The following is a 13,767-nucleotide window of genomic DNA, read 5'->3' as shown; positions in this document are numbered from 1 at the left end:
AGACAGCACAATAAAAGAGGCAAAAGACAACGGATATCAACAGAATGGGCTATTCTAGTATATTTTTTATTATTTACTGAAGAAAAAGGCAGCGTAACCGTGGTAACACCTTTGTCTACAGCGACATACATCTGTAATAATTCAAATCTCACAGTCAATGGAAAAATGGGTTTTGTCTGAATACTCCGTTAAATATCAATAGCGCTGTGCTGGTATTTTCTTTAAATTTCCTTTTACTCTTTTCTAATTGTAATATAATATTATACAAGATGGTCGACAGGCACGTGCACCCATCACACAGACATGAAATGACACAAAAAAGACATGAGTTGGTTCCCCCAACAATTACCAGTTGTGCACAGGTATTACCAGCTATGAACACAAGGTGTGACAACACTTTGTATATGTATACATGTATAAGAGTCTAAAAGTTGTTGGCAGAGTGTTTATTCTTCCAACAAGAGGGCAGGTTCAAGTTGAATAAGCTGCTCTACCTCCCGATGCTGATTTTGCTGATGCACAGCCTCTGGTTAAGATGTGGGCAAAAACTGTTTACATTGACTAGCAATGACTTTACCCTCTTTGATTGTTGTATGAATGATTTGCTTGATGGATTGTGGTTATGAAGATGACTACTCCCTCCCCCAACAAAAGTGCAGTGCTGGCAGTCCCCAATCAAGCTTGCCTGAAACAGATCTGGCAGAAAGTACTAATGGAACTGATCGCAAATTATGGAAATGGAACATAAAAGGACAGTTTGTAGCCCTTCCAGTGTGAAATATTCAATCACACCCACGGGCTTTTCTTTCCGATGGCTTTCTGAGCATTGTCACACTTGCTGTTTACACACAAATGTAGAAATGTCAGTCAATCCTGTGACTTTTGTCAATTTTTCCCATGTCTGTTAATTTTTAACTTGCACATTACACAAGGTATGCAGTAAACACTCTCTTCAACTTAACGTCTGCAGTCCGCACCACACTGTATTGTACACCCTGCCATTTTGTAGGTCTTTGTGCACCACAAAATCAGCAACTTTCCAAACGAGTGTAGTAACAAATAGATACCCGAATCCACATACAAGTGGTTATAAGAAAGAACCGATAGACTGCTCCATCTAAATAAATCAACACTAAAACAAACTACAGCAAGCTTTTTATCTAGGTACTAGCAAGGTTACCTGTGCACAACTGCATTGTATAAAAACGACCCAACTTTTTTTTTTCTTTTTTTTTTCTTTTTTTAAACCTTAGTTTTTATTGACAAAAGCACTGCACATGTGCATATTAGAAAGTCCACTCACACATTTGACTACAAGATTTATATTATTAAATATTTATATATAAATTGTATGGGCAGCTAGTGCTATCATAGCTACTCAGGAAAAATACCTTAAAAAAAATAAAACAAAAATAAAACAAAACAAAAACCCACAGCTGCAGCAAGAGAGAAGTTAACAACACTTACATTGTGAGGATTATCGTTTCTTTTTTCCCTAAAGTACGTCTATTTTTTTTAACTTAAGTTTTGTTTTATTGCTTATACCTATAACGTTAATGGTTGATATTTGTGTGTAGGGGTTGCAGTTTGTTGGCAGAAATCACGTCTAGTTTGAAATAAAGTGACAGAGAAAATGCATGAATCAAGACAGGAGGCAAACTGTGGTGTGTACAACTTGCTGAAGGCCAGTCAGAGGAAACACACAGAGAGCTATTGTAATAAGAAATAAGAACAACTGGGTGTAGTTGGCACTGGGCACAGAAAAGGGTAAAGGCAAACATGTACAGAGAGAGAAACACACACAAAGGAGCAGAAAGCACAGAATGACCTTTGGGAGAACCAAAACCACACACATCAGGTCAATCACAGTAGGTAGACTGATAGACAGACAAAAAAAGAGATCATGATCGCAAATGAAAGAAAGCTGCATGGTGTGAACAGACTAAGCGAGCTGATGTAAAAATGGACAAAGACAGACGCTAGAATGGGAAACGTGGACGGGAACAAAATCAGACATGTGACAGGAGAGACACAGAGAAAAGAACAGATGAACAGTTGGAAAGGCAAAGTTCTTTTGATGAGAGTGTATCGACCACTGGACAGTTCGGCCCAATAACATGTACGTAAAATATGTAAGGAGAAAATCAATGGCTGGTTGGTTGACAGAGGGTCACTGATCAAACATGGCCCAAGATGAGAACGAATTGGAGTTGCCATCAAAAGTACAAGGTTTAGGAAGCCTCCGGAATTTGCCAGCACTCACATCTCTATATCCATCCTTCTGGTACTGCAGTGCGGTGAAGACTTCGGGTTTCTGTAGTGCTTGATAACAAATGCTACATAGTTCACTGTGATGACAGATTGTGCGTTGCATCCTGGTGAACTAAGTGGTTGTGCAAACCTAAGTGATTGTGTTTCCTAACAATGTAGAACTGGGTGAAAACTAACAAAACACAAGAGTTCTAAAGTTTGCAGCTGCGCAAGTCATGCAACAATTGAACAGAGTGATGTAGTTCTTCCGGTGCATATTTGGAAAAAAAAAAGACTTGAAATAATGCTGGAAAAATCTGCAGTACTCTCCCCACTTTCTTCTTCTACAAACAAAAAATTATTTGCCATAGTTTGATTTCGATTCTAATTGGTCCCGGGTTTTCTTTTTTTTTTTTTTTTACAAAAGAGGGTTTGCAAAACCACACAACACCTGAGGTTGAGCTCAGTTTTTGAGAAGTGAAGCTTGCTCTTGGCCATGCTCTTAGGGTCTTTGAAAAACAGAGGTTTTGACAAAGAGGATATTCCCTCTGCCTGTTCAGTATTCCCGTGTTTATGCATAATGAATAATCAGCGAGCGGTTTTTCCAGTAAAACAATGCCCCAAGACAGACATTCTGTCCCTGCCAGGCTGCAGCTTGAGCTATTTTGTGCTCATAAAGTCCTGCAGAACTACAAGTGAGGCAGAGCACACATGAAACAGCAGCAGGGATCCTCCAATCTGCCACAGTATTAGATCAAGAGAGTTCTGTTCCAGCTGTTACGGTCACAAAGCTTCACTGCGCCCAGTGCACACTGCCCGAGAAGGTAAACTGTTGGAGACAAGACCAGCGCAATGCTTCTCAAACACCACACGCCAACTCAAGGTTTTGTTATACACCCTATAAATATTAACAAAGAACTGCAGAGAATCAGGTTAACACAATCTACAAAAACCATTTCCCCATCAATGGACATTCTGGTCAAATCTCCTGCAAATTCTATCAACTGCAGGCAGGGTTTTCTGTTTCTGGCATCATGCTGATAAAAACTGGGCACCGTCTTCTCAGAGGGACCGAAGGAAAAAATACCACAGGGCTGCAAGCCACAACTCTCATCTGCTTGACCGAAAAACAGTTTTCCCAAGTTTCTTGACAAAACACGCAGATGACGCATCAAAAGATGGACTAGAACACATACCATGTGGCAGTGGTGCTCCCTTTGTTTTCAAATTAACAAAATAAAAACAAAATAATAAATAAAAATGAGAGAAAAACCAAACAAAACCCCCAAACTGATGGCCCCAAAATGTACAACCCCAAAACAGACAGATCAGCTATGATTTTTTAAAGAGTTAAACACTAGTTCTTAACTTCATTTTAGTATGTACACAGGAGTTCATCTCATTCTCTAACACTTCTCCCAAGTAATGGGGAGAGATTCTCTATATAATAAATAACAATAATCACATGGGGGGTGAACTGTACCAAGAAATGCTTAGGGATGTGTTCATGGAACACAGTCAGAAGCTTTTAACTGTTGATGACTGTCCCCGAAGCCAAAAACCAGTTGCTAACCCGTTTGTACAAAAAAAAAGGCAAAGGGAGGGGGAGCCTGGCTTCATTACCTGGATATCATTTGTTACAAGCTATTTTTTTTCCTGACAGAGTGGTTTTGAAATTTCCCAACGAAAATGAGCTGAGCTGGGGTGCAGGGAGGGAGACGCCAATTGATGGGATGTACACAAAATGGAAAAGTCCCATTTTTAGTCCCCTCACTGATTTGTTTGGAGGGGCTACTTCTTGTCTATGCACTGTATGTACAACTTGCATGTTAGTGTCAGGTTTCTTTAAACAAATTCACACAATCACTATATAAACCACATCTAGTCATATTACATCATGATGACTATCAACAGTGCAGTCCTTCATTCCCACCGACTCAGGAGAGGGGTTAAAAAGACACAAAACCCCCCAAACACACACAAAAGAGACAGTGAATTTGCATGACGGCTTGACTATATAATATGTACATTTCCTAAAATAAAAAATAAATAAAAATTTGTACTTCATTTAGGTGTCTGTCAAACCCCATTCCCGTCACTACCACAATGGTACCATAATTACATCAACGCTCTCCTGACATTTTTTTTAAAACTCTTAATTTGAAAAAAACCAACAAACTTTGTTTCATTTCATGACTGCAACTAGCAATGCCACTCCTTGGACTGACGTTTCACGATCCCTCTCTGAAATGATTGCCTTGAATGTGATTCTATAAGCTTGTTCTCGGTGCTTCCTGGGGAAAAAGTCAACGATAATTTCAATAGACTTTTCTGGATTTCACGACTCGGTGACCACATCTTTTCTCTCTCTCTCTTTTTTTTTTCCCCAAAGTGGTAACGGAAATGCTTTCCTTGATTTAAGGAGGGTGTGGTTAGTGTAGGGATCAGTATTATTTGATCAGGCAATGTTAATGGCATGAGCTCTGCTGTTGGCAACACTCATCTGTCGCAAAGTTTGCGTGCAGAGACACAACGCCGAGATTTGACAAGTTTTCTTGCTTAGGCTCAATCCAATGCCACCAATGAGAGAAAACTTGTCATGAGCTTGTACATGTACATGCAGAGCTGCTTCTTGGAGAAGGAAACTTATTGCGAAAAAAAGAGAAAAGAAAAAACCATGCAACATGCACAGCCATGCAAGTTCAGTGGATTTTGGAGACCATTCTTCACTTACCATTGACAAAATCAAATGGCTGGTCGACAATGCAAACTTTCAGCGAGTAATCTTACATGCAAGATTGTAAAAAGCAACAAAACACACCCTGCCAACAGGGACAGGGCTTGGGGTAAAATTTCTCTCTCTTTTTTATACAAAAAGATGCCAAAAAGCAAAAGTATTGGTGACTGGTGTCAATGAAGAAGAGAGAAAAAAAAATGAAAAGCAAAATTACCAGAATACCAACAATTACATTTTGAGTACACTGCAAACCACATGCTGCTTCAAGCTACGGTAACAGTTCTTTAAACCTTCCAAATATTTACGAGAAACCTTGGCAAAAAAAAATGACTTTCCTTGAACCGTTTCATTTTTTTTTCCTAGTTAGTATCTCACACTTTATCCCTCCCCCACTTTAGCGACTTTAGCAGATAAGATGGTGAACACCAAGCAGATGTTACCATGCAGCACTTGTACTACAGTGATTGGCATTAAAAAAAATTAAGACTTGCCAAGACCTCGGTGTCGCCAAAACTTGGCTTCGAGTGGCTTTTTTCCCTGTGACAAAAGTTGACAAGTGTTAGCAGCAAGTATCTGATGAAGCTCCTGCCTGGTTTGTGCAGTAACAAGATTTGGCATTTGAAAAAGCAAGTATTGCTAATACTTTCCATGTAAAGTCACCCCACGTGGTTCATCCTCAATTGTGTATTTGGAGTTTGACAGACCTTTTTTTTGGTTATTTCTTTCATTTTTCATTCCCCCTTCTTTTTTCGTTTCATTTTTCACAATTTCCTTTTCCCCCTTCAGCTCCAAGTAACTTAAGAATTTCTTAGGATATGTACAGTCATGCATGCAACAAATAAATACGAGCCGTAGTCTACATCAGCTCATTGTCCATGACAAACCACTCTTGCCTGCATTCATCTCTTTAATTAATTTAAACTGTAAAATCACATTGCAACATTTTCATTATTTTTTTTTGTGTGTGTGTTTTGTTTAAATATCAGTTTTCACACTTTTTCTTTAAAATTTATTCTTCTTTCGTAGTTACGTGAAAACCAGTCTGGGCATGGTGACTGGTGGCTGTTCCGAGTATAAGACTTGGGTTGTTTGTTCTTGTTCTTTTTTTTTTACAATTAAAAAAAAAAAAACCTCAAAATGAAGAATGTCAGCAGAACTAGCTGTATGCACTCAGCAGTCTCACCAAACTCCCCCAAAAGTGAAGCCTACAAGATCAATCGCACCCCCATTCCTCTCTTGGCTCCATCATCTTTTCGTTCTTCGTGTTTATTTGTTCCTGGTTTTGGATTTTTTTTTTTTTTTACGGCTGGCTGTTGACACACCCTAGGGAGGGGGCTGTCGTCAGCGCTGACGCAGCAAGAGGGAAGGAGAGGGGATGTTCTCCGGGTCAAACCGAGATGCGGGGAGGGGAGAGGAGGAGAAGGGAATTCTGGGAGGGCTGTTGTCACAGCAACTCGTATTGTCTGAGGTGCATCCGTTGGATTATATCCCGACAGTCGTTGAAGACCCGCCTGATGTTTTCCGTGTCCACTGCACACGTGAAGTGGGGATAGCAGTAATGTCTGCCATCGCCGCTCGCTGTGCTGATACGCTAAAACAAAGAAGATGGGAAGGGGAAAAAAGTGATGTTCCAGGATAGAATGTATTTGACAGTGACATATGTGCAGTGGTCTGGAAAATCCTTCACATGGTGAAATTTATTTTATACACATCATCCTAACTAGGACACTCATTATCATTCTAGGTTGTCTATAACTTGAGTTATGCTCTTGAGAAGTTAGGCAAACCAGCTGACCTCATTTTGAGAAGTTCTGAGTAAAAATTTCATTGAGATTATACGTAAAGTTGTAATTGCATCCAACGATTATTTGGACATTAACCACTTGCCACCAGGGATTCTGGTTTTGGACACGTATTTTTTTTCGGGGTCTCCGAAATCGGACAAAGGGAACTGGGCCTTCTAACAAAAGACCGTACTCGTAACAAAAGACCAGGCTGCCGGGAATTACCAACATTTTTTCACTCTCAATAGTGAAGATAATATAGCCTTGTTTTGAAGCTGTACACCATGGTTTGGGGCATTCAGTGCGAACAGATTACCAACGGGGACAAAAGCCCTCCACCACTGCAGCAATGAGCCACACAGTACCGCTGCACGCTAATCTAGCCCCTATTGAAAAGAGGTCAGCAGTGCACTGTGCCAGTTTTGTGGACAAAAGAAAATTACGGAACACCAGAAAATCTGGGCTCTTTTTACAAGGTGGCTGGCCTAGAAATGAAGATATGAATTTTGAATGAATTTTGAAAATAGAAAAAAATGATAACTATCCCGTCCAAGTATCATCAACACTGATAAATGCCACTGGCACGAAGTGGTTAACAACCCAAATGGTAAAAGAAATCTCAGGAGGTCAAAAACAAATATAAAGATTGTTTGCCATTATCTCCAAAACAACTAATCTCCAAGTTCACCTCCATCCTTTTGGTGCTCCCTGATCGGACCACACAATTATGTCCAATGCTGGGGGAGAAAATATGTAGTTTTCACAAAGCAGAGCTGTTTTTTTACACGGACGTGTCTGCCTTTGGTTAAAACAGTGATGAACTATGCTATTTACCAGGACATCTCGAAATGTGGAAGAACATGATCCTGAATGGGAGTAACAGCCTATTGTGTTGCACATTTTATACCTTGGAACAATTTGCAAAGAGTACAGTACATTACAAACAGAAACACAGTGTTCCCTGGAGAGGTATTTCTAGTGGGAACAGGAATTTTCCAACTTGAAACACTTCCTGAGCTATTTGAGGACTATCAGTGAAATGAAAAACAAACAAAAAACTAAATTGAAAAAAAAGGGTTTAATTTCACTGTGGTGTTTCAATGGTGAAAGCTTTCTTTTTTTTACACTGGGGAGCAGTTCAATGTGTTGTGCAATCAGGTGGTTACCTCGAGTTTCAAACGGGGATGAGGGAGCCCCTCTCTAACAGGGGGTGGGCCATATGATATAACAGGATTTATGATTTCATGAAATGAAAAGCTAAAGGAAAGAGTTCCTCCAACATGCACATTGTTTGCAGCCACTTGAATGTCCAGCAGCAACCTCTCGGTTTATGACAAACCAGAACGGTGAGGGTTACACATGGTCCGTTTTTCAAATTGGCTACTTACAAGGAATTCGTCCCGAATGAAGAACTTGGCCTTCACCACACATTCATCCTCACCCGGCTCAATTTGTGCTGAAGAAATAAGCACAGCAAATAATGAGAATTAAAAGATATTTAGCATTCCTACCAAGGTCATGGCCGCTTGTTTTCCATTTCAGAATAAGACAGCTTTACATCAGTGAAGTGAAATAAAAGATCTTTCTTTTTTCTTTCAGAAGCACGGATCAGAACTTGTAAACTCTTAAGACCTTATCGAGAGCAGGAAGAGAACATCAGAACAATGAATTCAAGTGAGCATGCAGGCAAAGCACAACAACATTGGATGTGGCACTGGCCAGCCCAGGCTCGCCGCTGAGACCCTGGTGCCAGTGAGTGCATTCCTGTACACAGTGAGAGAGTCAACACTGACAAAATCACTTCCAAACTTTCCCTGCATTTTGTTGCAAGAAGGAGCCCTCTTCCCCTCCCCCCCTTGACTGAGCCTTTGACTTCTGACATTTCTGCCTGCAGACTCAGAGGTACCATTCATCTTTCCTGTTGAGAGTTGAGAACAAAAAGTCTTCCAGTCCTTCCGCATAAATGGCAAGACTTCCCAGAGGCCCCGAGTGCCAGGACATTTCCGTGAGTTCACTATTTGCACGACCTTTCTTGGAAGTCTGTTAAAAAATTGTTCAGACTCAGCATCTGGGTGAATGACGATATCTAAATAACTCTTCAGTGACAACTTGACAGCGTGAATTTTCCAAGAGGAAATTGTCGTATCAGGTCTCCTCGAGCAAAGGGAAGAGGAAGGGGATCAAGAACTACAGCACAGTGACAACAACTACACGGTACACTCCGTCTACTGTTTCAAGCATGCATTTCATTCTGACAGCAAGATGAAAGGATTTACCAGGGTTAACTGTGTTATTTTTCCCCCAACAATGAAGCCAAGGACAGACGCCAAAGGAAGAAAACAAAAACTGGTGTCAGTACACGATAATCTAATGACCGGCCAGCCATGGGAAGGTACGCATGCTAACTTTGCCGCTCACATCCACATTTTGAACCTTTGTAGGCCTTGGCATGTGGTACCCAGTTTCATTTTATGGGGGAATCCAAGCCAAAAAAAATAATGAACTGGTAGAAGATACCGCAAAAATATATCATGCAGCTTATAAAATGGCCCCCCCCAAAAAAAAAAGTTGGGCGGGGACCAAAAACATTGTGAGGACTGCAAAAAGTCCCTAGAACTTGGTTCTCATTTGCCTAACAAGAGAAAACTTTCCAACAGCACAGTGAGGGCCTACCCATGTTCACAGGTCCTTCAGAAGATGTCTGAAGTCACCAGAAGTGTGGACTAGTCTTCTGTTTGCCTGAGCCTTTTGTGACCGACCACTTTGTAACATTATTTTGCTCAGCAGGAAGCTATGCATGCAATTAGCTTTTTTTTTTTATTCAAGGGACCCATCTGAACATAAATATTTCGGCACTATCTTTGGGAAATAACACCTGACAGGACAGACCTTCTCAAAACTACATATAGATATTTTAATGGCAGTCACATGGTGTGAGTTGTATGGTTCTGGAGAAGAGCTGGTTACATCAATATTTTGAGCAGCTTTGTTGACCTTCTGTAGATGAACAGGGCTCATTGTTGGAAACAATGAGCCCTGTTCGTCAGCCACGTTGGGGAGTCAGGTTGGCAAGGGAGTTCTTTCCTCGCCTTCCACCTCTGTGAGTCCAGGGTTCGATTCCCGGCCCAGTCCACGTGGATTGGGTTTCAGGCCCTACCTGACTCTGTGGGTTTTACTAGGCAGTCACATGGTGGCAGTCACATTTACTTTACAGAATATTCCTCTGGGGTTTTCCTCCCACCTCTAAAACTGTAACTGCTTCTTACTGTCTCCCTTTACTGATGTTGGTGAATGTGGGTCGTTTGGTGGCTGCCCGAAGTGCCCTTGTATGCCATCGGCTCAACCATGTTTTAAATGTATTCACTGTTCCAAGCTTAATGTCTTTATTGTACAGCGCATTTGAACATATCTATATGAAATTTGCACTTTATAAATGAATAAATTATTATTATTATTATAACAAAGAATGGAATCATTCTCTCAGAACCACACTGTGAACAGAAAACTCACTCACAAAAGACGTCTCCACCATGCAAAATCCTCAGGTCTTCTTTTCTCCCTCAAAAAAAAATGCTGACGTGAGGAAATAGTTTTTAAAAAAAAAATTTATCAGTTTTTATTGCATGCAACCTCACCATCTGGGGGTATGGTGTAGTGCTCGAATTCACTGAAGTAGTCCTCGATCTTTGAACGACCCGCTTTGACTTTCTCTGCCAGCAGGTCTTGCTTGTTGAGGAACAAGATGACTGAGATTGTCCGCAGCCACCTGGAGGGATAAGAAACAGGATGGTAGACAAGGGAGCAAACAGGATGGGGAAAGGGAAGGGAAGTCGGTAAATGAGTTAGAAGAAAAACTGGAACACATAATACAGTAAAAAGTGTCTTCATTTACTTATCTATAGGTCAGTATTGACATTTTAACAACTTGATAATTCATTGATGAGTCTTTAGCAAGACAGATCAAGTCAGTTATTGATGAAGGGAAGTGAACAAACCTTCCGACGGTTCATTTCTCCCTTGCCAAGATTGCAAAAATATTACAGCAGTTTCGTTCCATTATAGGCAGAAGACTCCAAAGCACAGAAACGTTCATTCAAACTGGATTTTCAAGTATTAATTTTGCCTAATATTTGTCCTCTGGAGTGGCAGCAACAATCGAAAAACCAACTGCATTTAAATATGTCCAATGAATAATACAAACACTTTTACAAGCAATACAGTTAGTGTGGTTGAGGCGAATAGCTGCAAAGATTTTTATACGGTGCAGATTCCATGCCAGTAACTATCGATCTGTCACCTGAAAGACTGTGGCAAGTCCATTTTGCTGCGTGGTGAGTGGGAAATCCCTCTGGTGCTTTACACAGGAACCTGCTGTTTGTACATGTACAAGTTATAGATAACGTACAACTACTAACAGCAGATGACACAAGAATTTGTTCTTGTGCGCTGCCAATTCCCAATGAACGTATAAAGGTCTACTTGAATGATATGAAATCTAACAAGATGTTCAACAATGAAGCCAAGCCTGACAACAGCACTGGAGTAGCAGTTGACTAATTTTCCAACCACATTAACGACAGCAGAAACCATACTTCCAATGTGCCAAGCCTCTTCACAAAGGAGGAAAATGTGCTCTGGTGGTATTGAACACCCTACGGCACTGAAAAACTGGTATTGCTCGGCAGAAACAAGGATCAGTTGAGAGCCAGACACAGGCAGTGTCCTGTCTAGCCATCTGTCCTGAAGACAGACAAAACAAATTTGGACAAGCAATGTGTTGCTGGTTCAAATTTTGAAATCCCACTTTTACCCTAATCTTTAACACTTGTGAAGAAGTCTTCACATTTCCATCTACAACACTGGGTGCGGTGGATACATATGGCCTCGGATAGCACCAAGGGGTATCAAGTTTCAAAAAAAACTTCCTGGGAGAGGACAGAGGACAGTTTTACCCTTGGCTGGAAAGGGACAGGAAGATATTTCAGCCCGAGATGAAGCAATGGACACAGCAAATGCAAACAGCATGACTTCTTGGCTGGCAATCCCTTGCTGCTTAGCAAAAGTTTCGAATGCTTAGGTAATTCCTGAATGGTGACCACGACGCCCTCATAATTTGTAAGAAATTGTAATGCATATCAGTCGGTTCGGATGGCAAGCGCATTTCCCATGTTTGATGACTTCCTCTACGTTGGGAGAAGTGGATTACCCTGTTCAGCCTGTCTAGTGCCCTATACCCAATATCGCAGTGGCAGAACAGGTGAATATCCTCTAAGATGGCAGCCAAGCACAGTGTCTGCACGCACATCCCAAATGCTGACAAATGGATAATTCCGTATTTACCGGTGGCAACCGTGAAGAATGGCGAACCACACTGGCTGGCAGTTAGGTACACAATGCTCGCAATTACAAGGCTGTGCCATATTTACCCACTGACAGGCACAATGACAAATGATCCTGCCATATTTCTGCCAGGAGATCTGTCCACAGGAGGCTAACTGTGAAATTTGTGAAAGGGGAAGGCTATGGTGTCCAAGACTGAAATTACCGCAATGGCATGGCATGCTGAGCACCAAGTTTCTACCCAGGAAACAATGATGGCTTGGAGCTGAGAACCAGTCACAAAAAGTAAAACAGTCCAAACTGGAAACTGGACTGGCAACTTTTACAAGCCCGACTGCATCTCGGTACAAGTTGGAGCGGCAGCCATTTGTCAACCACTGGTCCATTTTACCTGGTTGCCAAGATGCATTTTTTGCACACGTTAGCAGGGAAAATTGGCCAGTGGTTAACAAATGGTCGACACTCGAACCTGCTTCCTGCTGAGCAACTTTATGCAATTTTTAAATAAATTCCAGAGCCTCACTCCCTCTTGGTTATGTGCTAGCTTTCCCTACAACCCAGCTAGAGTTGGATGGAAGATGCTGACTAATGAACAGACTCATCGATGACAATGACTGGGCAATCTCACCCTGGGCCTCTGCATATAAAGAGCTTGGCAAACAATCCCCTCTGCTGTGCCATAACTGCACCCCTGGTGGACCCATGGAAAGGGACCACGGGCAACTCTGTTTGGAGACGGGTCAAAAACTACGGTTCTCTGTGCGTAGGATTTTTGGAGCTGTTGCCTATAAATTTTGCAGAAAGGATAGGACTGAGACCAGTCTAATAACGCTTATCAGTCAGAGCAGAGTATGGTGCATAAATGTTTCTTCTAGTGCCTTTACAAAACAAAAAATACTGCAATAAACCAAACAATACACTGAAAGCTCACTTTTTATGATAATTTCAGCAAATGTGGCAAAGGGAAATGTGAGAACATGAAGAATTTCTGTCTCTGGGATTATGTACTTCACACATAAACCACTGACTTAGAAGTTCTGCCAGCATGACAACTGCCTTCTAGTTGAGTTGACATCTCTCTTCCTTTAAACAAGTGCCGTCAGATTAAACTGAAATGTTGCCAAGATCTGCCCGGGGGAGAAAGCCACTGCCCACAACATGCAGCTGAGGACCCCCTTGGCTTTTCCATTCTATCCCCGCTGTCCAAAAACTGAGATTCTGCTGACATTTTGCCAAGACCATTTATGGGTGAAAATGGATTGGGGATAATTACAGATCAACAACAGAGGAGCATGGAGAATATATATGTTATCCCTGAATGAAAACACAGGAGCAGCGACATCCCCTGAACTGTGTACGTGAAGAGCTGACACCCTTCCGGATTTGGCCCTAAGCCCGGTCCTCACCGGAGAGCTTGGCGGCTTCTGCGCGCTATCCCCCTTGCTTGTGGGGTCTGCTGCTAGGTACCAGGAACGTCCTGGCCCCAATTTTTCACTCATGACTCATCCAACCTGTTCCTAATCTTTACAATGTCATCCAGTCCTCCCGCCTGTCTTGTCAACCGTCGTCAAGGATGGAGAGGGGTGAAACAAAGTGCAGCGACCCAAACCAGGCTGAGCTGTGCATGACAATTTTCTCAGGGGGTCCCATTTGCAG

The 13,767-nt window shown here is 41.6% G+C and overlaps 1 protein-coding gene across 2 annotated transcripts in view; it reads right to left on the bottom strand.

Annotated features, from left to right (window-relative positions):
* Nucleotides 1-36: 36 nt before the first annotated feature.
* The window catches only part of gnal (G protein subunit alpha L), a 70,710-nt gene continuing 56,979 nt past the window's right edge, over nt 37-13,767 (bottom strand). For both annotated transcript variants that reach the window (XM_022255227.2, XM_022255226.2), the window contains exons 10-12: nt 10,407-10,537; nt 8,160-8,227; nt 37-6,578 (exon numbers count right to left, since the gene is read on the bottom strand). In XM_022255227.2, coding sequence (XP_022110919.1) covers nt 6,432-6,578; nt 8,160-8,227; nt 10,407-10,537 — 346 coding nt within the window. In that variant the 3' untranslated portion in view covers nt 37-6,431. The remainder of the gene's footprint in view (nt 6,579-8,159; nt 8,228-10,406; nt 10,538-13,767) is intronic.

The sequence above is a fragment of the Acanthaster planci genome, linkage group LG06 (genome assembly GCF_054643075.1).
Source record: "Acanthaster planci isolate LZ-2023a linkage group LG06, COTS_SCS, whole genome shotgun sequence".
NCBI classification, from domain to species: Eukaryota; Metazoa; Echinodermata; class Asteroidea; order Valvatida; family Acanthasteridae; genus Acanthaster; species Acanthaster planci.
The sequence above is the reverse complement of the archived record's forward strand: the minus strand, read 5'-3'. Positions and strand labels throughout refer to the sequence as shown.